Genomic DNA, 25,412 nt, shown 5'->3' with positions numbered 1-25,412 from the left:
TTATCCGAGAAGGAGTTTTGTTTATCTCGATCCCATAATAAGCTAATTTAACACCAGAAAGCCAAACAACATTTTCCACGACTCGTCTAGCCCGTGAAGTCTTAATAATGATATTAGCTACAGTTCTCTCCCTTTTTTTTACTCGCCAATGTACGTGTACTGCCGCCTGAAGGACTGAAAAGTTCTGCAACGATGGACACACCGCCAAAGGGAGAAGATCCTGATAGGTTCCTTCCTCTAAGGGTTTCCTCCGTTGCGCCCTACCGGAAGCTAGTGGTGGGTACAGACAACCACGGACGCGAACGGCGACAAGACTGACTTACCTGAGTCACTCCCAAACAACCTCCTTGCACCGCTCTTTCCACGATTTATCCAAAGTTTTGAAGACAAGACCGATTTTTCTAACATTTTCTTTCGTCTCCTCTTCTCCGTTTCAGGTAATTATAATCAATGGATGAAGGAAGTTGCTCAACGTACGCCCGGAACCACCCGGAAGTTCTGATTCCTTGGACCCGAGGTCCCGAGATAAGTAGCCCGGCCACTCCCGGTAACCTTGAAGTTCCGCCTGCAAGTCTGAGACGTTCGCCGGCAACAGGAAACCGGAAATCGTTTGTGCTTCTGAGCTTTTCCCTCCGGAGCTTGCAGCGCGTAGATAAGGCAGCAAGGTGTTCCGTCACTTCAGGGAACGGGAAAAGCCTGCGTCATACACTTTTTACACTCTGATGTTCTACTTCTCCTTCTGAACTGCTCCCCCCAAAGGGTAATCAGATTGAAAGCGGAACTTTTGCCACTGCCGTTACCTGTACGCGTCACGGTCCGGAAGTCGCTACATTATTCTACTCACGAGAAAACCCGGGCGAGTCAGGTGAGAGCAAAGCCCGGGTGTAGCACCGAACACCACCACCAGCGGATCTCAAGCCGCGTACCGAGTACCGAGATTTATGCTCCACCAGTGACTTGACTTACGGAATGAGTTTCGTTTACATTCGCATTCCTGTGCTGCTCCTGTTCCTCTACTGTTACTGTAGCGACATCCCTTGGTGACGCACGCTGGCCATCACCAGACACCATCGTTGTCCGCGACGACGCCAACGACAACGACGACGACAACGGCGATGGCTGCTCGTTGCTTGCACCATGCTTGCTTCCGGCTTCAGCCGGGCTTGTAACCGGGCATACCGAGTATCCGCGGCACGTGCCATTGCTTGTGTTTTTCGTAAAGCTTTTCTCTCTCTCTACCGCTCAGGGTTTTTTTCTGCCCCTACTCCCAACGGGTTGCCATGATGCGATGGAATCCGATTTCCATGCCGGAAACCGAGGCAGCTTTTCTTAAATCCTCATTCTGTTCAAAGACGCCCCTGCCGTTGAGGTGGTAATGTGTACGCCCGCCGAGAGAAAGGCATATGGCGACCATTAAAAATGATCTAAGGCACTTGATGTCGCACCATAACGAACGATGATGTATGTACGAACCGGAGGGGTCTTCAAAAGGGGGTCGAGGGTCAAAGAGTGAAGCGAGAAAAAACGGAAATCCAAATCGTTCCGGGAAAACACGGGCAAAACAACGGCACGCACACACACACACACACACGCGCGCGTGCGAGCGACTGACAACAAAGGACATTTTCATACGCTAAGCAGAACGTCCGCTTAGCAAACCCAACCCAACGCGCGCATAATGGATTGCACTGAAACGTGAACTCCCCCTGTTTTCCGGTCTTCCCTGCAAAGTGGAGCAGTCATTTTGCTCCAGTTTTTTTTCCTCTGCAAGTGTGTGTTGGGTGTGTGTCGTTGTTAAGTCCTTTTGTATAGAGCTGCTGCAGATGCGTGCTCCATTTATAATGTTCATTCTCGCACTAACACTTTTTTAAAACGATGCCGAATAGTTGCATTGCTGGTATTTGTTAAAGGGTTCCCTTTCAAGGAATCTTTTTAGTATCCTTTTTAAATGAACAGTTTATAAAAATATTAAACTGTTAAATTTTGACTTTTAAATTAGATTTTGAAAAAACCAATTTAAAGGCATTCAATATTGTAGCTCTGATAAGCCAACTGCTGGCTACCAAAACAGAAACAAGATGCATATCAACATATCATAAACATTGTCAAGTTAGAAAACAAAAACCCTTAAATCCTCATCCTTGCGCACACAGAACCTGACTCTTCGAGGAGGAATCACCCATAAATTGCAGACTTCCCCCCGTGTGTAATCTGGAACGCTCGTTCTGGTAACCTGAACATGATCAGACCGGCCATTGCTAATGAGCATTGTGGTCCCCAAAAAACAAGCGCGCCAAAGCACGCCCACTAGCCCACCGTCGAATTCACTGCCCACTCGGTGCAAGTTTGCATCAGAGCAAAACACCACCCACCAACCATGGGGAGAGAATTGAGCTCATTACAAGCATTAACCTACAAAACATACTCCCCCCGGGAGGAACTCCCAAACAATCCAACAAAGCCAGCGAAACGGCCAACAACAAACGCAAAAACACATTCGACACATTCGCCACATACCATCTCACTTCACAACACAACCCCCCCCCCCCCCCCTCACTTTCGGTCCATATCACAATTGGTGCGACGCTCGAACCCACCGGGAGCTGCTGACCCATTAAAATGTGCTATCAATTTGTACCGAAGTGTAAAAACATGGTGCTGCCTCTGCCTGCCTGCCTGCTTGCCTGCCTGTCTGTCTGCCCTCCAAACACACACAAATACGGCCAAAAATTTCGAATCGAATTATGTATGCCATCAGCCAGCAGGCCGCTGGAAGCTGGCTGGAGGCTGAAGGCAACATAAAAAGGAGTGAAGCGAGCAACAGGCGAACTCACCTCCCTTCACCCCACCGAACGGCGTCTATCGTGTATGGCATAAATTAATGCTGAAGTTTTTAATGCAAAATTTATGTCACCTTCAACCCCCCCGCCCACTCGACCACGATGCATCACACCACCATGGCATGGTCATGCCAATGTGCCCGGAAATGCTTGCACCGTGAAACAATAAAATTAAAAACACAACACTGGCCTCTCGCTGGCTGGTGAAGTGAGGATCCACATTAGCATTATTTCCACCGACTGGCGATGTGTGCTGGTTCGGGGCTTTTTCCACTAACGGCCCCGTCTGTGTACCCGTCGGTGTTGCAGACAGTTAAATGTTGTAAATTTAATTTTATAACAACCGCACACTTTAGCGAGATGGCGATGTGCATGGCAGCGGATGGCGTTTCCCAATTTTGAAGTGCCCGATAACGCACACCCTGTGCTGCATCATAAATCATCGCTGCGGACAGTGAGGGACAAAGTAACAGGAACAATTGAATACAAAATCTTGGATCGTTTCCAAAACATGAACAGTGGAGTTTTTGAGACCTTATCTGAGAATTTATGCGCGTATAAATTCAGTAAAACAATTGTAATAATTGTATTCATTTCTGGCAATTCTTTTTCTATTGCAATTGGCCGAAACAAAATCGTTGGATCTCTGAGCTTTGTGTCGGCTTATGTTAATTTTAAAAGAAAGTCTGTGTTTGCTGTTCATTATTGAGTATCATTAACTTTATTTTTAGTATAATTTTTGCTCTATTCCATGCCTGGAAGTTTGCTGAGACTTCCGTTACTAATAGTCAAATCAATTCTGATCAAATCAAATATTAGATTCATATAACTGGATTTTTTTCTTGGGAGCATAAAATAGGAAATTTGTAATGTTATTTAAAAGCTTCTAAAAGATGATCTTAATATTTACTCCGCCACTGTTCAGGACTGCATCTCGCTCGCAAGTCACACGAGAGGATCAAGAAACTGAAGAGCAATTGTTGTATGTGCAGCTCAACCTCGAAATAGTAGCAACCAAAAGAGCAGCATCCAGTTTTGGGAACACAAAGTACAAGACACCAGGAATGGGATTTGCCACGACGAACGCGGCCACATTCGTCCGGAAGTGCTTCACGGGAAGCAACCAATTGACAAATCGTAGCTCCTAGCCACCACCCTTCCCTTCTCTTACCGATTTTATTCGATCGAATAGAGGAATCCGGTTGCACCCCCGGTTGAAAAGACGAATCTTTTACAATATTCCGTTGGAAAGGAAACTGTTTCTTAGTCCCGTTTGTCTACCATCCGTGAGTCGTCTACCGAGAGAAGCTTTCGAAATGCTTTGCATTCTACGACATTTCCGCTGACGCCGGTTGCTCTGCTCCACTCTGGGTGTACGCGTTCGGGACAGGAAATGCTAGAGCATCCGAGGAGCATCCATTTTCTGCGTATCTGGGCGCGCTCTGTGACTCGCTTTTGCCATATTTTTTTTTCCTGCTGCCTCCGAAAAGAGAAGACCAATTTTTGGTTTAAGCATAGCGCACGAGCAACAACAGAGAAGCGCGGCCAGCATGAATTTTACAGAGAGAAGCCAAGCTGGTTGCGATCAGCACCAGAGGGCACCAGGGAACTCGTGGAGCAGCAGCAGCAGCAGCAGCAGCAGGAAACGCGACAAAAGAGTGTACGGTGCGCTTGGCTCAGCGCCTTTTCTGCATCTCGAGTCTGGCGTAATGGCAAGCAAAACGAAGGGGAACGTGCAAACGTGACCTGGTTCCCGGGGGAGCCCCGGGGCCATACGCCATCGGTTCAGTTCTCAGCGAGGAGGACGCCAGCACCGACGACGACGTTCCGGATGCCGCGTTTCTGTTGATATTTATTTATTAGTTTTGTGGCTTCGGGCGGCGTCCTTATCGGCGTGTCTGGTTTGGTTTTAAAATATGCATCAGCGGAAAGCATATTTTCACGGTGCACCCCCCGATGGAGTTCTGGCCACAAAATGGTTTCTACCTCACCAGAAAACCAAATTATCATCATTGGCTTTCGAAAGCGCGTGCCGATGGGCTGGCAAATGGCTGGATTGGCGCGCTACCAAACCAAACGCTCCAAAACAATCGCTTCATCTTTTTGGCCTTCGGTGATCCTATTATTATTAACAATCATCTGTGTAATGAGCTTATGGTGAGTGGCCTCTGGCGGACCTGTGGGCCAACGATGCTCAGTTGGTAGATGGCGCGATGAATCGCCGAAACAAACGCGGAAGAGAAAAAGAAGAAGAAAATGCTTCCCCAAAACCAGAGCGCGATAAATCCTGCCAGAGACACACTAGCCTGGCACCCACCCACCCACCTACCCACCGGAGGGACACAATGCGTTCGCAACATAAATCAGAAAGCACAAATAACGGTCCACACGAGCCGCGCATCGTCTGGCAACATTCTCCGGGTGTCTGTGTCTGTGTGTGTGCGTATGTGTTATGTGTATTTATCCGATCGTCGCACCACATCCGGAAGGAGACACTCTGGCGCTGGCGGGAGCATGCCATTTTTGGGGCGGGTGGTCGGTGGTGCTTCCGTGTCAATTTATTCATAAATAAACACATGTTTTGCTCGCCATGCCGCCGCGTGGGTTGGCCTGGCCGATCGATCGATCGATCGAAAGCTCCGAAACCGGGCAGAGCGAAAGGGAGATGCAATATTGGCGTCGTTGGCGTTGTTATTGTGTGATTCATTATGTTAAATATTGCGCGCATCCTGGCCGCCTGGCAGGAGGATATGGGATATGAGGTGGGGGTGAAAAGGGTGGCTTTGAACATTTATTAAGATCATCGTGGAATGGATTGTGACAAAATGGTGTCGTTGCGAAGGTGTGGAAGCACAGCAACGGCTGCTAGCGATGAGCTGCGGAACCGCTTTGCATCACAATCATGAAGCCATGAGGGTAGCGGCTGGGTTGATATATCGATTCTGAATTGGTTAACACGTCGTGTAGGGACCGGAAGCTATGTTAACCTCAGGCATGGGAAGGTATGCGCTTTTTTTTTGATTGAAATTCAAATGGACCAACGAGAGCACAGGTCGGGTAGATTTGCTAAAATACCTTCACGCAGGATCTACATAAATCATATCCACGGTCCCGGCGGGTCAATTGGCTTTAAATATGTCTTCGTTCGATTATAGAATCAGTTAGGAGAATTCATTAAAATTGATTCTGTTAGTGTGGTGTACCTTGCATTAGCATTACCAGCGACTGCTTGCCCCAGTGCATCTCTAGCATAACAGTTTCCCATTTCAACCTTTTATGCATAAGTATAAGCATTATAATAAGCCGGGAATAGCTAAGTACTTCCCTCAGGTCTTTTATTTAATTACTTTGTTTGTGAATTATTTAAAGTATGCCAGCGAACAGTACCTAAAATGTTGTGGCTATTTATAATTCAGAAACAACATCAGAGAACTCTAGGTTGGATTTATGTAGATGTATGAAAAGTTCTGCACAAAGTTCTTTAATGATTCAGTTAGCTAATTGATCAAGTTATCAATTTCTTAACAATGACTACAGGTCGTCAATGTCTGGCTGTATAATATCTGAACTGCAATGTCAGAAATCAGAGTTAATTATTTTTTTTGTTTTTTACTTTTTGGCTTTGGTAAAAATGGCAATATTGGAAGGTATTATGCCCCAACTGCCATCTAAACAAATTGCTATCTAATCCTGTTCCCATAAATTATTCTTATACTTTTACTATCCAATATTTTGCTAAAAACCGTACAACTTTCTTAAATTTTAAGCAACAATACCATTTGAAAGTCTTGAATATAGCGACGATTAAATGCCTTTCAGAACACTTTCCTTGTGCAAAAAGCAAAGTAGCGCGAACTGTGACCCACAGCATGATTACTCGCATTCCAATGTTCCATATGTTCGGCACTAATGCCCCAATGCACACACAGACAGACAAACATCCACCAGTTGCGTTGCTCGAACCGTGTCCACACTACACACTACTTTTTTCGCCAAATTCTGTCGGTTGTTGCACGACGTGTTTTCGGGGATTCTTCGACCAAAAAACCGAACCCATCTGACTGGTCCCGGCCATACCTACCGTTTCTACCCGTTGCCCCCTAAATTCGACCCCCTTCCCTTCCTGGTGGCGCCCACAGTGATGAATGTGCGATAAATCTTAAACAACGTACGCCAGCCAATTAACTCCCATGTTGGACACCCGATTCGGGGCGACACACGCCGAACGCGTGCCCGTCGTGCGAGGTGTGCCGACCACCCCATCCCTCCCGGTGCTCCGCAGTTCTGCTCCGGTGCCCGTGTGACTTCCGAAAATTTATTGACTTGAATGAAATATTTGACACAATATCTTAATTAATTACTGGCAGCTTCTTCCCTTCCCCCCGGTGTGTGTGTGTGCTGTTGCTGCGGTTGTGGTTGCCCCAAGGCCTCCACTGCTAGCCAGTCCTAGGGGTGGTGGTGGCCATTTGGTGGTTTCCATGTCGCCACCTAATATGCTCTGCACTCAGCGTCCGCCTGTTCGAGAAGGGAAGTCAAACTTTCCGAGCAGCTCCTCGTGAGAAACAAGATAGCAGCCTCTCACTTCAGTGTGTGCTACGCGCGCATGTGTGTCGCGATCCACTAGTAGTGCCTTCCAGCGTTATTTATGTTTCCAGCTCTCCCGCTGGGCCAAGTGGCATTCAAATTCTATCGACCACCACATCGCCATCGACCCGGTCTCTGGCGTCAACCAAGAGGCGCCTCATGGTGGCGCGACCCCATCGTCACCATCGTCTAGGGTCCGTGAGGTTCATTGCGTGGCGCTAACGTCGAATCTGACCGCGAACACGTACAAACACGCACGCGTGTGTGGTGTTATAATATTAATGATTCAATTTAGGTGGCCAGAGAGAGCCCAAGAGTGCCAGGGTGGGTGCTATGCCAATAATGTCAGGGCTCATGTCGCGTCCATCGGCATCGGCAGCATCGTATCGCATCGCATCGTGGAGGTTAGAAGCCACCCATCGATGGGAACTCGAACTCGCTTTGTCGCTGTTCGCTTAATTTATTCCAAAATCCCTTTCCGAAGATTCGTGTTTTTTTTTTTACTGTTTCCAAAACCCCCAAACCATCAATTTCAATCAGAGGGGCAGGAGGGGCACCACACACACACAGACACTTAAACAGCTCGAGTGAGCAGTGAGTTGAGAGACTCCTGTAGTGGATTCGACAGTTCCGGCAGCTCGGAGATGATACCATTTTGTGGTGACCTCAAACGATCTGGCTTGCTGGCTCGCCGGTTGGCTTTCCGGCTGCTGAAGCCAGAACCGCTTCGTCTCAACCGCTTCAGTTCACTTGAAATATGTTCCGGCCAGACCACGCGCGCGCGCGCCATTCTCCCGTGGTGGCAACTTTCGTAATCCACCAATTTACCACTTTTCGCCACCCGATTGCCCGGCCCCAGCAGGGAGGGAAGAGCTTGAAGCTTTCACTGCGACCGTGATGTGAAACCGAGCCAGCTGGCTGGCTGGCTGGCTGGCAGGGGTCATAAATAGTGTCCTTTCGGGACGACAGGAATGTTTGTCGCTGGCACGCCCGTTCGGTCTTACAGGGACAAAAACCCATTCGGGTGCCATCTTGGCTCGGGACCAACGAAGATGGCGCTTGATGGGTGGTGGTGGGCGGAAGGATTTGAAACCGAATGCGGTGGGCGCTATAGGAGGCCATCGATTGCTGCTAACCCATAATGAGGTGATAAATCGTGGGTGTTGGTTTTGGGACGTTTTATTCGCCGCATGCGAAAAGCGACCGCAGGAAGGAGGGTGTTTGAATCGCTTTCACATAGTGGAGGCGTGCCAGTCATGCTTCGGATGGCACTTTCGGGCGGTGCACATTGGGACTGATGTGTTAGTGGATTAGTAACATTTACTTTCTGTTGCTTTGCGTTGCGTTCGCTATCATGTGATCAACATGTTTCGAGCATAATTTCTGCAGAAACAATCGGTTAACAATCAAAGTAAATGATGCGTGCGTACTGTTTCAATAAAAAAAAATTGTCGAGTTTAACACCTGCGAGAGGGTAATGAATACCTCATCAAATGAATACCTGACAAATAAATACACTATTGAATTGGAAATGGGACAACAAATGATGCACGATGCTCTGTAATGCAATAGAACTATTAAAAATATGATTGCAATGTATAGCAAACGTGGAAAAAATGTTGGAATCGGTTTTTACTTTTAATGATTTCCATGAAATTTTCTGTTTTCCATCAATATAAAAAAAGTAACATAAGTGTTATTGCGCACACATGCACATGCCTCGCATTCAATCATTATTGTCGATACATTAGACCAATGACACAGGCAATGTGAAATGCGTGCTAATGGATCGCTTCGTATTAACTGGAAAATTAATTTACAATACATGCTATATTTTCACATGAAATGCGTTGATAGATATTATGATGTCGAGCATAGTTCTGGTATCACAATGGCAATCACATTCCATGGTATTAATTTGCGATCGTTTTCCGTAATCGATATGTATGCTATATTTTTTTGCAATCCCCATTAGTACCACCTCCTGTTCGGTTAATGAGTTACAGGAACGGCATTTTATCCCAACTCACTGCAAAAGCACCTCTTGAACTATGTGTACTTTCATTCCAATAAAATTGTAACAGCGCAGATTTTTATTTGAAACCTGCAGCTATAAATTTTTTCAGGCTGCTTTTTTTTAAAAGCAGCTGCTTGTAGTGGAAACGCATTATCGTGTTGCTCAATCGAATATACCATCAACAATAGGGTTAAAAGGTAGAAATACGTCCCGATTTAACACAGCAGCTGCAACATGGTAGCCTTTGAGCGTTGCGCAAGGTCGTCACGCCTTCGAGGACCCTTTTTTCGATCGATATCTGGCCATCGATCTACCGATTGTAACCGATAACCGTGGCCTCTACACGCTTCAAACGGCACGAAAAATGCATTTCTCTCCACCGTCTACCGTCAATGGTTGAACAGCAGTTCAAGAAGGTTCCGTTTCCGGAGCACCGTTGCGACCGTTCACCATGCGCTTTCTCTTGCGGCATCCGCACCGGAAACCGGAAACAAAGACATAATCCTACCGACGTAGTCTTCGTCTCCGTCGTCGCTGTTGTCGTGAAGCTACCATTTGCAATGCATTTGGCTGAAAAGAAAACCAATCTTTCGGTGTTTCAGCTCTTCAGCGTGGAGAGCTTAGAGAGAGCGGAAGGGTAAGGGTGAGGTGTACCAACCGTTGCATGTATCCATTCGACCCAACAATGATAGCACTGCATACCGGGAAGCCGGAAGCGGATTTTCTCAGTTACTCCGGTTACCCGGGTGGCAAGAGTAGTACGGCAATGGCGTTCAAAGCGCACCACGAACCACGAAGCATCCTTTCTTCTCCTTCACACACACACACGCGCGCCAAAATGCGCGTTTTCCCAGAGCCAACCATTTTCCATTTGTTCAAAGTGTGCGTCCTCGAGTTGTCGTCGCTACTACTGTGCCGCGTGTGGAACGAAGCTAAACAGCTGCCGCCACGGTAGCAGAGTTAGGATGCCTTGCAGTTTGTGAAAAGCATAATTTGCCGTTGTGTACAGCATCCGCGCTCCATTTAGCAACGATAGAGAGCAACGATTGTGTGTACCACGATCTGTCCGCCTCGTAAGGACATTTTTCGTTTCGTTCGTTTCTTTTTTCCTAATGGAGCCGGAATCTCGGAACAGGTAGCCGCCGGAACAGAAGCGCTTTTCATTGTTTGGTGGCAAGCGAGCGCCTCACTGTAACCATTGTTTGAGGAGGAAGCGAGAAAAGCCGCTGATCGACGACGACGACGACGATGACGATTATGCTCCTGGAAGGGAAGGAAGGAGCGAAGAATGGAAAAAACATTTCTATTTTCAATTCACCACGACCAACAAACGAGGCGAGATGAACTGTGCAATTGTTCGTGCCACTCACAATAGATAATGACGCCACCGTACGCCTCGGCGACTTCTTCAACAGTTTTACGGAGCCATAATGGCGCTTTGTGGTGTGTGTGTGGCAAGCTAATATGGCCGGGGGGGTTGGGGTTTAATGAAGCATTATGGAATCAGAAAACTCAAGCTCAACCGTCCTCCTAATCGCTTCCTAAGGCGTCGTATGAGCGCTTAACCGCTTATAGGCCCTTATGCTTGTGATGATGAGAGAGTAGCACAATAAAGGGAGTTCGAAGATGCCGCCCCAAGGCACTAAGAAGAACACAAACTTCGTTTCAACTAACATGCTCACCAGCAAGGCAGAAAGGAGTGGTAGTCGGTGACCGCAATTGGTAGAATTTAAATGCTAAACAATGGAACGATCTGCAAGATATGGTATCGACTCCAAGTGCCTTCTAGCTAGCTTCATCCAACGTCCGGGAGCAAAAGTGTTGGATTCCAGCCTTATCTGGGGTGGGGTTCATAAAATATGCCAACACGCACCAACGAGAGGAGGGGACTCCCTTGGTGTGTCCCCTCTGGCAACATACCTCATTCAATGGTGGCCTCCGACTGGCCGCAAGAGCATTACGCTGGTACAAAGTTGACACAAACCACTTCGCCACTCCCGTTAAGTCCATCGTACTTCAGTCCTCAGGCTCAGCTATAAGAAATTCCTTGCCTCTTTGACTAAACAGAGCTCCAGGGGTTAGCGAAGGATATCGCATCGGATCACATTCGAGCACATTGTTTGTCGAAGTAACTCACTCTGACTGTGGCCAGAAGTGTGCAATAATCGAGTCGAAGGAATCTGAATTTGAAATACCAAAGGAAGTTGGAGCTCCCGCTGCTGCTGCTGCTGGTCCCTTCCTTGCCGAGGGCAATAGTTAAAGGAGAAGAAGCGCTTCGTTCACCCACATGCGCCACATCCCTTCAGCAGCATTGTTTTGACGGAAAGTTTTGTGCGGAAAATTTAATCAATTTCCCCCTGCTCGTCGCTTCCGTGGCTTCACGGCTGCTTGCTTCGATTCCTGGAACATTCTTCAGCACGGCAGCACGGCACTCGGTAAGCGCTCGCTGGCCAAGATATCGCTAAAAAGCGGCACTTGTTGCAGCCGGGAACATCGTCGTCGCCACCGTCCGAAGGGGATGCCCGCCCTCCGGTGTATGGTGATGAAGCGAGCGTCTTGTGCGCGCGCGCTCTTATTGCGCAACCGAGGAATGATTTGAATCACTTGTTATTGTGGTATTGGCCGGATACGGGGGGTGGGGTTTGTCCCTATCTATCTTATCGCTTATCTTGCGGGCTGCCAATGATTATTGAAGACTACTTGCTGCTGCTGGTTCCTGTTGCTTCCATTTAAATGAGCTAGTTCGGTGTTGACCTGACCGTGTTAGGCTCGCAAATTCGACTCGGCCACCGCGAAGTTAGTTCCATTCCGTACGCGGCTCCACAATGAGGTACACGGTGACGATGTCACTACTGCTACAGCTGCTAGTTCTCGGGCTGCTCGTCTGGGGAACGGATCGTACCGACGCACAACAACTGCCGGAGCTGGACTGCACGAATTCGGCCAACACGGGCATCTTTCTGCCACATCCCGAGTCTTGCCAGAAGTATCTGCTCTGCTGGCAGGGCGGACTGATCGAGGGTAGCTGTCCCCTGGGGCTGTACTTCGATCTGGAGCGGCAAGTGTGTGAGTCCGAGGCCCGGGTACGCTGCGCCGAGGATGGCATCTTGGGGACCATCGGTCCCGTAAAACCTTAGCACAATCGAGTGTCGATTAGAATGTGTGACGATTCCGCGGTTGTTCGCTGACTGTGTATGCGTGTGTGTGTGTACGTGTGTCGGTGCCGGTCACTGTAAGAGTAGAGGGAATACAAATAAAGGCAATCAAGAGGCAAAAGGTGCGTTCCCCTGTTTTTACTTCTTGGCGCGTATGGATCACGTGTATAGTATTATCGTCGCGCATCGTCACGACGTCACGTCATAATCGTTTGCTTCGCCATCATCACCTTCGACCGCGTCGAACGTAAGGCAAGTGGGCCTCGGTTTGAAGTGACCACAAACCACAATAAAAGGGTCCAATAATGTTTAATAACTTCCCCTTTGCACGGTGCGGTTTGCACGTGGGCATCACGAGCTGCTCTCGGTCCGGATGGTCCGTTATTCGAGAACCGTAAAGCGAATTCGTGTGCGTGACGGTGCGGTGGTGCAGAAAGAGAGGTGGTGCGAGCGGTGAATTGTAATTTCCATTTAACAATTGCGTGATTTAAAATCGCTCGCCTGCCCCGGCGTGCTTACTCTGCGTGCCCTAGTCCAACTCCAACGCGTTCCAATTACGTTCCATTTAGCGCTTTCGTTTTTCGATTTCGATTTCACAATCAACGATTCCGGCTGTGTAATGAGGCAAAATACGGGAAGTGTGTGTGTGTGTGTGTGTGTGTGTGTGTGTGTGTGTGTGTGTGTGTGGGGGGGGGGGGGTGAATGGATGGAAAAAGTAAGATTAATGACAATTCGCGCAACGCACAAAACTTCGGCATCTGGGCACACACACACACACACAGAGGAGCAACGTTGAGCGACAAATTGCAAAATCACGTCCGCCCTTTGTTCACCTTTTCCCGTGGAGTTTTTTTTCGCCAATTTTCCGATTTTTCCCCAATTTTCCCCATTGTTTAATCCGCTTAGCACGCTGGCCGGGGCGACCTTACTTGTTTCGCTGGATTTATTCGCTTCGTTACTTTATGCTGGAGAAGCAGAAATCGGATTATCCGTAAAGTAAAATCCGAATCCACCTCGCAAGACACGGAAAGTGCATTCCCGCTGCTCGATGTTCACTTTCCTGAGACCTTAATCAGTTGTAACCGGGGCGAGTATAGCAAGCAAGTCCTCGTCCCCAGTCCACAGCCAACCTAATCGAATGGCAAGTCGATAAACTTGAACGAAAAGTGATTAAAAAGGTGCTGCCCGGAGCTGAAGCTACGAAAGCCCGGAAAGGAAGGAGTCTGATGGCGGCGTTGCCGGTCGGTCGGTAACGAAACTCGTTTAATTGATCTTTAATGTCGACATTATCCACACCCTCCCCTCCCAGCACACAAATGACGCTGCTTAAAAGGCAATCAATTGCTTCCTTCTTCCATTTCCATTGTGTGTCTCTCGTTGCCCTCTACGTGGCCGTGATTGATGTGGGTTTCCGGAGATTGGATAAGTTGGAGAAGACGTATAATGGATCCCGATTCGAATGCAATCGAATCCGTATCCGAATCGGAACAGTGACAGTGTGCTACGATACGATATCGTTTCCTTCTTCCCCAAAGGAGTCATTCATTTATCCTAAACAAATTGATCCCGGTTGGAACCGAAAGAAGATACGAACCCGCCAGGCAAATATTAGCTCTGGAATGACAATCGGAAGTGAGGGATGTCCTTATCACCCGAACGAGAGGAGCGAGATCGACCCTCGAGCAGCAGTGTCTTATCGATTATCATCTGTCTTACCGGATTCCGGTTTTCGGATTTCCCCAAGCGCAAACACAGAACACAGGAGCCGGTCGGCCAGCCTGGGTGAGTTGTGTCGCCTCTGGGAACATCGGGAATGCTCGTGCGTCCAAGGGTCAATCGACAGTGTTGGCATACGGGACAGTAAGATGGTAAATATCTCTCTCTCTCTCCCTATGTGTCTGCCTTTCTGATGGGAGTATGTCAGACTGTTTGAACAGCTGCTGACCACGATTAATTACTGCTGCTCTGTGGAATGGAATGTGTCGGACGAAGGAATGGACGAACCACTTCAAATGAATCATTCATGGCTTCCAAGGAAGCTCACTCCTCATCAGCTTCAATCCGAGTGAATCATACCCTCATTTCCCAATCCCTCGGAAGTCGGAATCCCTGTCTGCGCAGGAAGCAGCTACCACGCGCTCTACGCGCTCCCTCTAATGTATGCAAATCCGAACGCCACGTCATGCCACTCCAACTCCGTTATCTTCGCCGAACGTCTTCCGCTCAATCCGATGGTCTGGCCGATGATGGGTGCTGTATCTGGCAGTCTGTTCCACGGACAGTGCGCCCGCAACACGATCGCGCTCAAACGCGATCAAACATGACACGACGCGAGATGATGGTGTGCGTTGCTCTGTTTATTTTCTCTTGCGTCACGCTTTGCGAGCGATCCGTTTCTACGGGGGAAAATCGGGAAAACAAATTCTGCGCCGTTTGGTGTGTTTTCCCTCCCTCACGCCTGCCACAGCATCCATTTACACGTTTCGATTCGACTACTTCATGAATGAAATGCCTCGTACTGCGATACGGCTCTGGTAGTGACGTAGAACTGACAAAACATAATCGCAGTTTGTGGCCGCCGGAATCGGTGATGATTAATTGAATCTAAATTTAGCAGACAGAGGGAACACCGACCGGGCGCGGCCGCGTGTGTAGTGGTTGGATGTCGAGACTGAGGCTGAGTGGAAATTGGGTGGTTTTTCGCCTGTGAACGACAGCGAATCGCAACGCGAGCGCAGGCTGCGTACGTCTAGATGTCTAGCGCGGGCGATACGCTGGATGATTAATCATCTCGCGAATTTTCACATGATTCGCCTAACCTCGGTGTTGAAGAAAGGGAAAGCGTCTCACATCCGGACGCAAATCCGTTTTCCAGCGAAAATCATGTATCAAACGTTGACTTGCGGCAGCCATTGACGTTTAGCTTTGATTCGCAGCAACTTGCGAATGATTCAAGAGGACGCCTGATGTGATGTTGATTTGCTCGATAGTTTCCAGTGCTGACCAAAACATGTGTCTAGCATTGGTCAAACGTCGATCGTCAGTACGCTCAAAATGCTCACAGACACTTCTACAACCGTTGTGTATCGTCGTGTGACGAGAGCGAGGATAACGCTCATTCATCGCGCCTTCGAAATGTCGCGCTGGTGTCGATTGGCGTTGGAACAACAACAACCGTAGGCTAGTCGGGAGGGACCGAACCGAACTCGACCGACATGATGTTCGAACCACGGAGGGATGTTCAAAGGACAACCGTGGGTGTGTGCGTTCGTGCTCGTGTGTCTCCTGTGAAGCGGAAAAACGAGAAACAACCCTCTACGCCACCGACGCCCGAGCCCGATATCTGAGGCATATGAATATTTCACACGACAAATGAGTGAGCCTCCCGCTCCCGGGCGTCGATGCTTTCACACGCCTCCCCACTACCACCACCATTACCACCGCCACCACCACCTCAACACCATCCAGCGCACCCCGTTATCTGCGGCCATTTTTGTCACCCCTTTTTGCCTTGATAATGATGATTCTAAGGGAATGATAAATAATTTATGACGAGCCGTGCCGCGCCGCCAACGGCAGCGCAAGCAAACGCCTCTCGGCAAAGCGGACAACCGAGCAGAGAACCGAGCAACAGCGAGATGCTCTTTGACGTAGGCTTTCAAGGCTGGAGCAGCCCCACACACAGAGAAAGGTGCGAAAAGGGAAGAGCCACCATCAGACAAAACGGAGCCACGGTCAACCTAATTTACCAAGCAACCGCCGCCGACTCGTTTACACATCAAAGGTGAACCGCGCAAACCGACGCGGACGGACGAGAGGACGCCGGTGCTCTGTAGGACCTCTTCGAGCGTGTTCGAGCGTTCGAAACGCTCCGCAGGATCACGCACGTATCAAGCCGTGTTCGCTTTGTAGCACTTCACGTCGATTACTGACCGTTTAAGGCACATCTTTGTACCGTTTTCTTTTTCTTTACTGCTTTCGCTTAAAGCAGAAGGATGAAATGTGGCCCAAGAGAGTGAATCTTGGGCCGTAGTCTTACAAGCCCTTCTCATAAATCCTTCAAGTGGATGGTCTTTCGTGCCCACTATGTTAACCTGTGTGCCTGCTCTAACAACACTTGACCTTAACCTATATATCTACCGTTTATAGTTTCGTCTAGTACACCCTCACCTCATCACGTACACGCGTGCTTCAAGGTTACTGGTGCGTTATCTGTTAACTAATATTTATGAGCCGGGGAACGCATTAGCACCCCCATATAGTGCGTATATGGATGCGATGGGATGATGATGATGAGCAAACAGCTGCGCCACGTTGCGGCTGAAACCAGAAACCAAAGAACTCGTTTCGCGCTAGTTTTACATACTAATGGCGGCCGCTCGCTCGCTTGTGGAACTAAGAGCATCGAGAGGAGTGCTTTATCGTATCGGAGCGGCCACTAATAAGAGCTTCTTTTTAAGTTCGCTCAAATCGCTCCCAACTGTCAATTAGGAATGTTTATTAGAGTCCACTAAGGAAAGGACGGCCAGCGGCATTCGAACTGCCTGCCCGATGATGTTGATCCCTCTAACGCGTGGATGGAGAGTAGCCCGGGCACTGGCTAACTGATTCCCGGACCTGACACCCGGACAGCCGGCGTCATTTCCCAACATCAACAACCGAACTTCTCCGCGCACCGTCTGTGGAAATGCTCCAAATCTCCCCAAAAACCCAAATATGTCACACCGGATTGGCCAGAAGGGCTTTCGCGGGGAATCGCGGGAAAAAGGGTCGCTGGAATTCGATTCCGGGGTCCACCAGCGACCAGCGAGTGCGCCTTCGAGAGCTTTTTGTTATATTTTTATGATCCGCATTTATTGTCGTCATTCCGATGGTACGTTGGTAAGGAGAAGGAAGCAGCCGGAGAGAGAGAGAGAGGGTGCCGGGTTGACATCCATGACGACCGTCCCAAAAGCTCCGTCATCCTTTTCTCGCGCCCTCTTTGCCATTTTGTTTTATATTTTCCAGCACACAAAAACCCCTCCGGTTTGGTATAGCGAGATCTGCAATGCAGAATGTGGCGAGTGAACCGCTCTCTGTGTGTGTGTTTGTGTGTCAGAGACGGACGAAGTGTCCGAATCCCGGGGTGTGTATGTCCGGGGTCAGAAAACAATATTTATTGCTTAACATGATGGATGACTGACGGGGTCAGCGCGCGCACAAACCATTCGTTATGAATTTATGGGATTGTGTGTGTGTGCCAGTGGGGTCCCCATCAGAGGGGTGGGGGTCACCGGAACGCCGCACAATATCTTCCGCATCGCGCCGCGCATCTGCTGCTGACACGGAGACCGACTGCTTGACGTGGGGGGCTTTTGTGTTTTGCTTCTTCGTTTTTCATTCATTTCCGTTCATAACGGTTCCGTCCCGAAATCGGACATTTATGCTGACACGTTCACAAAAAACGTTGTTGGGGTCCGAGACCGCATCCATTGCGTGAATTTTACATTCCAGCGCTACGCTGCTGTGCGGTGAAGCGAGAGGCGAAAGGCCTCGGATCGATCGATCGATGCTCGATGATGATGAAGCGACGAATGCATCAATCAAACGTACCACCGCAAGGGTCCTGTCAGTTATGCTTTGCGTTGCCCCGCAACGTCGCGCATCGTGAGCAAGGAGCGAGGATTATTAAAAATGTATTATTATGCTCACCGCAAGCATGTGTGTGAAATGCACACAAACCGTTCACGAGAATGAAGAGGAAGCTTTAAGCTGCTGAGAGCAATGAAGAACGCTTTGGACGATTTAAAAGACCCCCTGGGGATGCCACCCATTAATTGCCGCCGTGTCTTATCCGCAGCGCTGAAAGAGGTTTTCGAGTTTGTGTTGCGAGGAATTAAAATTCCGCAACATTCGCGTGCCGCACGCACATCTACCGTTGCCATCCGTTGGCTCCATGGTGCTGTTGCTCTTGATAAGCTCCTTTTTATTAGTTTAATCGTCTCGCACCAGGAGCAGCAGCAGCAGCAGCATTGGTAGTGTTCCCGTGCCAGTGCCTCCAGTGGCTCGAATACACACACACACTTATCCGGAATTGGATACCGGCCGGTGGCGACCAATTCCACGTGGACGACGCGGGCGACGAATCACCATGCTTATCTTATCGATCAAGGCCATTAAACGGAGCACGCCGAATGGAGCGGGTATTAAATTGGAACGCTTTCATGGTGGGCTGCTATAGGTGGATAGCATGCCCGGCCGATGGCACTCGATGGCAACTCACCATAAAGCAAACACCTTCCAACGCATGGCGCATTTCACGGAAAACCTATCCTGCTATCAAAAGAGCTTAGACTGTTGAGAGAAGTGCCGGGGATAGCAAATCCGGCGCGCGAGTGTAATGGAGCATCCATCCAGTCGATGGAGTGGCGAAAATGGTGGGAAAATTGGTTCAATTTCGTCCTGTCACAAGCTAGCTTGCCGGAGGGCACTGCAACGTAGTGGGTAGGATCAATGGCCAGCAGTGGTGTTCAATTCGATTCGGCCGAGCATTCGCCCAAGAGGGGAAGAGAAGCCTTTTTTCCCGCCCGAAAACTTTTCTAATTCCAATTCGGATTGGCATCAGGCAACCCGTTGGTCTGGTTTTTCTGTTCTTTTTTTCTGTTTTCGAACTCAACTCCGGCCGGGCACTCCTGACGAAGTGCACCCGGAATGTCGGAAATTGGTAACTAAAACATGGTGCCTAGCTGACGCTCTGTTCGATTAATGGGGCGCACGGGTTTTCTGCTCCACTCGCAGTGCACCTTTTTTTGATGAAAAAGCTCCCCGGATGCTCGGAATGATCGATTAAAAAACGATAAACTGAATGACAAACCCGGAGCCCGGGCACATCGCGTGCACGGTGTCAGATATTGAGCCGTCGTCGTCGTCGTCGTCGTCGTCGTTCGAAAAGCCCAAGGCCACCGATTACTCTCAATGCTGGCGCATGATGATGGAGGTGCCCGTCGTCGCCGTCGTCGTCATGGTGCAGTTAGTGGAAAGAATTAAATTAATTCCAGCCAGCTAAGCGTGGTACCAAGCGGGGGGAGAGGACACAAAAAGAGAGCCCTCCCGGTTATAGGCTGACGCGTCACACGCCATCTGTCGGTGGCGCGGTTCAATTTAGAGACAGGCGAGTCGTGGGATTTGAATTTCCATTTTTCACTCAATTTACTCGGCGTGGAAATAGCCGGAGGGAGGCAGCCGAGGACACGCCGATGCAGTGAATGAACTAGAACGGAAAAGATGCTCGAGAATACGAATCCCCCACCCGGGGACAGAGAGAGAGCTACATTCCAGAGTAGGGCTTGTGAAACCTGCTGTCATAGTCGCATGGAGTGGATTGTGGATCTACGAAACCCAATGAATGGCTTTCCAATGAGCCGGAAAATGAATCCTTCTGCCCGGAGTGTTTTTTTCCCACGTTGTTGGAATCGTGTGGAACGTGTGGATGTGGAAGTGTTTGTAGGCGCTACAAGTACCTAGGATGCATCACGTTTCAATTGAAATGGATACGTCGCGGTATGCTGTTTTGTATTGAACCGCTTTTTTCCCCCCATTGTTCCAGGCATGCCTGGGGTTCTGAGGCCGCCCGAGGCGCTCATTTTAATTGCATTACCCCAAGCGAATCAATCGCTGCAGGCAAACTCCCAGAAGCACACGCGCGTCCCGACAGAGGATGCCCCCTGATGTGGTGCTCTATTATTTGGGGTTGATTGGAGCTTTATGCGAGTGTGCTGCTGCTGCGTGCTGTTGGTACGACAAAACCCGAGACAGAATGTACCGTATGGGACAGCATATTGCGGATGGAAATGGAATGAAATATCGGCGGAAGTCGAACTTGTTATTTGGGTCATTGCGAACTTATTAATAGGATCTTGAACCTGGGATGCCATTTTATTAGATGGACACGTTAGAAAAAACTACTTAACTCGAATGATAAATAAGAGTATGATCAACTGTCTGCTATTCCGTAGTCTATATACTAGGCGAGGTCATTTGGATACTCGTTAGTTTCTCCAAGTTTCAGTATTCCTACAATCCAAGTGTCTCAGCATCTTCCGTAAACTGCAGCGACTATTCCTTATTATCTTTACTGGCAATGACACTAACGAACGATCTGTTTATCCTCTTCCTCTTCCTCTCACCAGATATGAACCATCTCTGCCAGCAGGTCCAATGTTCGACCGAATGCCCGGACGACAGCTATCTGCCCTCTGCGAAGGATGAATTTATGGCCATCGAGAGCGATGGCATCGGAGTGCGCCAGCGTCGTGCGATCGCCATGAACAACCATCCACAGGAATCGATCAAGATCGTCCCAAGTGCGGCCATGTTCTTCACGCACAATCAACTCCAACCGGCCCTGCCACAGCGCCACTTCTGGAAGCGCTCCCTGGCGACTAGCGTCGATCTGCAGGACCGGTGCTGCCCCAAGTGCGTCTGCCGACCGTGCCCCAGCCCGAGATGTCCACCGAACTTCATCCCGGCGGTCAGTTCGGGTGAGAACGGTCATCGCGCGCAGCCCGGTAACTGCTGCCCGGATGTCTACTGTCAGGTGTTGCTGCAGCCCATCAAGCGCTGCTACTCGAAGACGATCCCGGGACGGTCGTACACCGAGGGTGAAGAGTGGAACGAGGATCGCTGCACGCACTGTAAGTGTGAGGATGGCGAGTCCCGCTGCCAGATGCCAACGTGCCGGCCGCTCAGCTGCGCCCGCAAGCGTTCCCCACCCGACCAGTGCTGCGACGTGTGTGACGAGGAAGGATCCATCTTCTGCCAGGGACACGTCAACTGTCCGATCAGTTGCCGCCATGGATATCAGCGGCAGGGCAGTTGCTATCTGTGTCAGTGTGCGCTGCCAGCGAGCAACGGTACGATCGTGCCGCCCCCTTCGTCGTCGCCACCATCACCGACCGCTACCGATTCAACCGAACCCGTACACCACAATCCGGCCGGTTCGGTTCCAATGGAGCACGAGAAAAGGCTGGACGACAATGATGACGAGAAGAAGGGGCTGGATATCATCGGTGGCAGCTCGGCGCCTCCACCAACACCGGTGGAAACGCCGAACGATATAGCGCGCTTTCTCTACTTCATTCTGGTTGCTTTCTTCATCTTCGCCGGGCTGGTTACGGCTGGCGTGTGCTGTATTAAGAAACGGCGTAGCTGCCGTGGCAAGTACAGCACCGTACCGTTGTCGACGAGCACCATCACACCGACCACCACCAGTGCGGTGACCACGACACCGACACTGATTGCACCGATCAAGGTGAACTCGTCGGTCGTCTAATATTTGTGGAAGCGAGCGACAGCCATTTTCAGCCTTCATTTTCGCGAAAATGCCTACACCCTTCCTATTTTCCTCACCTCACTCCCCCTACTGTCACCTACTATTAGCAACGAAATCATTCATCGAACCACCTTGAAACGAACCCGACCGGCATTGCTCGATTGTTTCGATCTGTCTTCGCAGATATAGGAATCCGAGTCGAGCAAAAGCGAAACGAAGCAAACAATAGCTATATTCCCCCGTTATTATGTAGTCCCGCTGGAATGCTATCAAGTTTCTTGATTGATTCTCTATCTCCCGCTTCTTTCCTTTCCCCTACGTTAGGCGAAGGTCGTATTCTTGAAACGCTAATTCGTGTTTCGCCCTCGCCGCCATTATAATGAATTCATTCGATCCTCACCGCTCTTTAATCGATCATTGAACAAACAATTGTGATAAAGTTAAAACGGAATGCAGTATAAGAAGCTGAAGATGAGGAAGAAAAACCAGAATAAAAGAATAAAAAGAAAGGCACCAGAGCAAAAGGAGAAGCATGGCGCAACCGGCCATTCGAGGAGGGTGTGAACGTGAACCGCAAATCAGCACGGATCACGAACCTGGCTGGCCCAAATCGGCAGCCAACTATATTCCTATTTTGATTGATGAATTGCTGTATTTATTTAACGACAACTAAGGATTAAGAATCGATGGAAAAGTAAGGCAGGGTGCGCTACCCGTGACGCGCGACGGTCGGCAGATGCCCGATATATTGATTGATATCGACAACATTTGGTTTTTTTATTTTCTGTCACAAAGAAAAACACACTCTGATGTAGGAGTTAAAGGATCAGGACCCGCAAACCTGTGACATGTGATGAACGTTTGAGCGCGTGTGCATGTGTGTGTGTACGAACGAAACGAATTGACAAAACCACTGCTCGAGCGCTAGGTATTATTTGAATGGTAAGACAGCACAATTAACGTTAAGTTATGATTATGTTTGGTTCGCTCCTTTCGTTCCTGAGTTCCTGAGCGCCTCCGTCTAGCTCTAGCTAGTTAGCCGCTCCCGTTGCTCCACGCCTCGCTCGTGGCAAAATTTGAATTGTAGGCAATTGCGGGAGTCGTTTTGAAGGATGAAAGAATTAAAAGAGAAGAAAAAAAAACAAATTAAAAAAGGTTTGTAGAAAACTGATTAAGAATGAGAGCGAATTTGGAAGCGCTTCCGTTGGATGGAAGTCGCTCTAAGGGATATTTGAGGATCTTCAATGTTTTGCGTAAACGAAACAGCTGTGAGGTCAGTGTACGAAAGATACACTTGATAATACGGACACAGGAAGAAGTTGGGAAGACGTCAAATCGTTTCAAACCAAGGCAGCGAAACCGGAATAAAATGGAATAGAAAAATTCTCGTAATGCTTCCAAAATATGCAAAACAAATAAACGGCGAAAGACAGACAGACAGACAGACAGATAGATAACAAACCCCGAAAACCCCAGAATTTGTAGAACACAAAGACAGAGAACACGGGAACATTGTATAAAGCTGAACATAAATATATATGTATGTGCATCATCGCTGCGGTGAAGAAGATGAGAAATGAAAAAACAAAACAAAAGGAAACCTCTCCTGTGCATATCTCGTGTCGTCCATGAACACGAACCGCATCAGGAATCGGTGAAGCAGGTGAAGACGAAGACGCTAGGTTGGCCATCCCGAACGCGCGTGTGTGTGTGCGCCTCACATTTACGCAAGAGTTGCATCTTAAATGTTTCGCTTTTCGTGCTTCATTCTTCTCTCACTACTAATGTCCCTCGACCTCTCCTCACGCCATTCACGATATATAGTACAGCCCGTTATCACAACGCTTTCCGTCTCGACTCATATCAACCCACCATCCACCATCATGCATACACCCTTCGGGCGTGATATCATTCCTTCTCTTCCTGTGCGCGTATTCTTCGCTCGTGTGTCTCGTAATTGCAGACTAGTGTATAAAGGCAGTGTAGGAAGGCAGGCTGTTGGCAAATATGCAAACATGTTAACAATAGCAAACCAGGGAAGAAGGGAAGCGATTTGTAAAACAAAACAGAACGGAAAGTAAAATTTGGAATAGCAGGATAGTCCTATATTCAAGACCTAACTAACACAAATGCTTCGCTTTACCGGGGCCACGCGTGCGGGATCGGCATCTTGATGCGAGTCGAGGCCCAAGAGGATGAGCTATCCTCCCTCGATAACCTATCTGGAGACACCCCCTGAACTGTACACAACCAACGTTTTGCGGGAAATCCTTTGTACATTGACAACACGAGGGAGCGGAAGAGGAAATGTTTCGTTTCGTTAAGTAAAGCAAAACCTATCTGTGTGTGTGTACGATGTGTGTCTGTCGCTGCCGTAAAGGTCCTAAGTCGAGTCGTTTAAGTTTAAAAACCACGCGACATCGGCAAAGGAAGTGCAATGAAGCAAGCGAGCACCCACGTGACACGTGGCGTCACTGTTGCCGAGTAGAACGTGTAAAAGCAAATGAAACCAATGGCAACAAGGAACCAGAAAAACGCGAAACCTTGCGCGGCAATCTATAGGGCGTACGAGAAGCGGATAAACCAAAACCAAGAAACCGGAACACGGACGGCAGAGAGGATGCGTGTAAAATCATTTGCGTCGAAAGAAACAAAAGATGGGCATTCGGAACGAGCGCGATTACATGTGAATAGTTATGCAAAATATATTAAATCTATGATTTGTAAAAAGAAAATCAAATATACCCAATAAGTAAGAAAATCCTGAAAATAAATATATATATATATACATATATACATATAACTTCGGATGAAAACAAAAAATAACAGTAATAATTGATTGTAGTTGATGGATGGTTCGAACGTTCGGAAAGAAAGCCTCGAGCACCGTGGCGGCGTGGCTCTTCAGCTCTCTTTGAGATTGCAACCGGAATTGAGCCGGAACCCTCAACGGTATGCCTCTGGCTTCCCCACCCCGGGGGGGGAGGTCCCTTCGAGAGGCTCTTCACAGTTTAAGGCCCACTTCACCTCAGGCCGCACTGCTTCTAATTGGGCGGATAATGATCGATTGCTCGTTGAAAGTAGACGGCAACGGTGCCGCTCGTTGCTTTTTCAGCTACAGTGGCCCAACAGCAAACACTTGACCCGCGGAACTGATTGGCAGAGCTGATTGTGTTTGGTCGATTGGGGGCCCTTCTGCATCTCTCTTCACCCTGCACCCCTCTTCGGCGGCGAACGGTGTGGCCACTTTAAACTTTGTAGCGCAAATTGGCAACAGTGTACCTCTGTTACGGTGGGAGGGGGCCGCAAAAAGCGAATTCAACGTCGCTCGCAACCCTCACTTGACAGTTTGCTGGGATATCCTTTTCCACTGCCACAACGACCGCAGGCACGGCAAAGGTAGGCGGAAAAAGCGATCCGTGGAAAAGTCACAAAAGTCAATTACTAATTGGAAAATGGTCTCTCCTCCCCCCCCCCCCCTTTTTCCCCGCGGTTACATGCAGAAG

General features: G+C 48.9%; 1 protein-coding gene across 2 annotated transcripts in view; it reads left to right on the top strand.

Annotated features, from left to right (window-relative positions):
* LOC125953462 (cysteine-rich motor neuron 1 protein-like) overlaps positions 1-24,718 on the top strand; it is a 163,560-nt gene extending 138,842 nt beyond the window's left edge. For both annotated transcript variants that reach the window (XM_049683069.1, XM_049683070.1), the window contains exon 3: positions 20,765-24,718. In XM_049683069.1, coding sequence (XP_049539026.1) covers positions 20,765-21,906 — 1,142 coding nt within the window. In that variant the 3' untranslated portion in view covers positions 21,907-24,718. The remainder of the gene's footprint in view (positions 1-20,764) is intronic.
* Positions 24,719-25,412: the final 694 nt, after the last annotated feature.

The sequence above is a fragment of the Anopheles darlingi genome, chromosome 3 (genome assembly GCF_943734745.1).
Source record: "Anopheles darlingi chromosome 3, idAnoDarlMG_H_01, whole genome shotgun sequence".
Lineage (NCBI taxonomy): Eukaryota > Metazoa > Arthropoda > Insecta > Diptera > Culicidae > Anopheles > Anopheles darlingi.
Note: the sequence above shows the minus strand (reverse complement) of the source record. Positions and strands in the feature narration are given on the sequence as shown.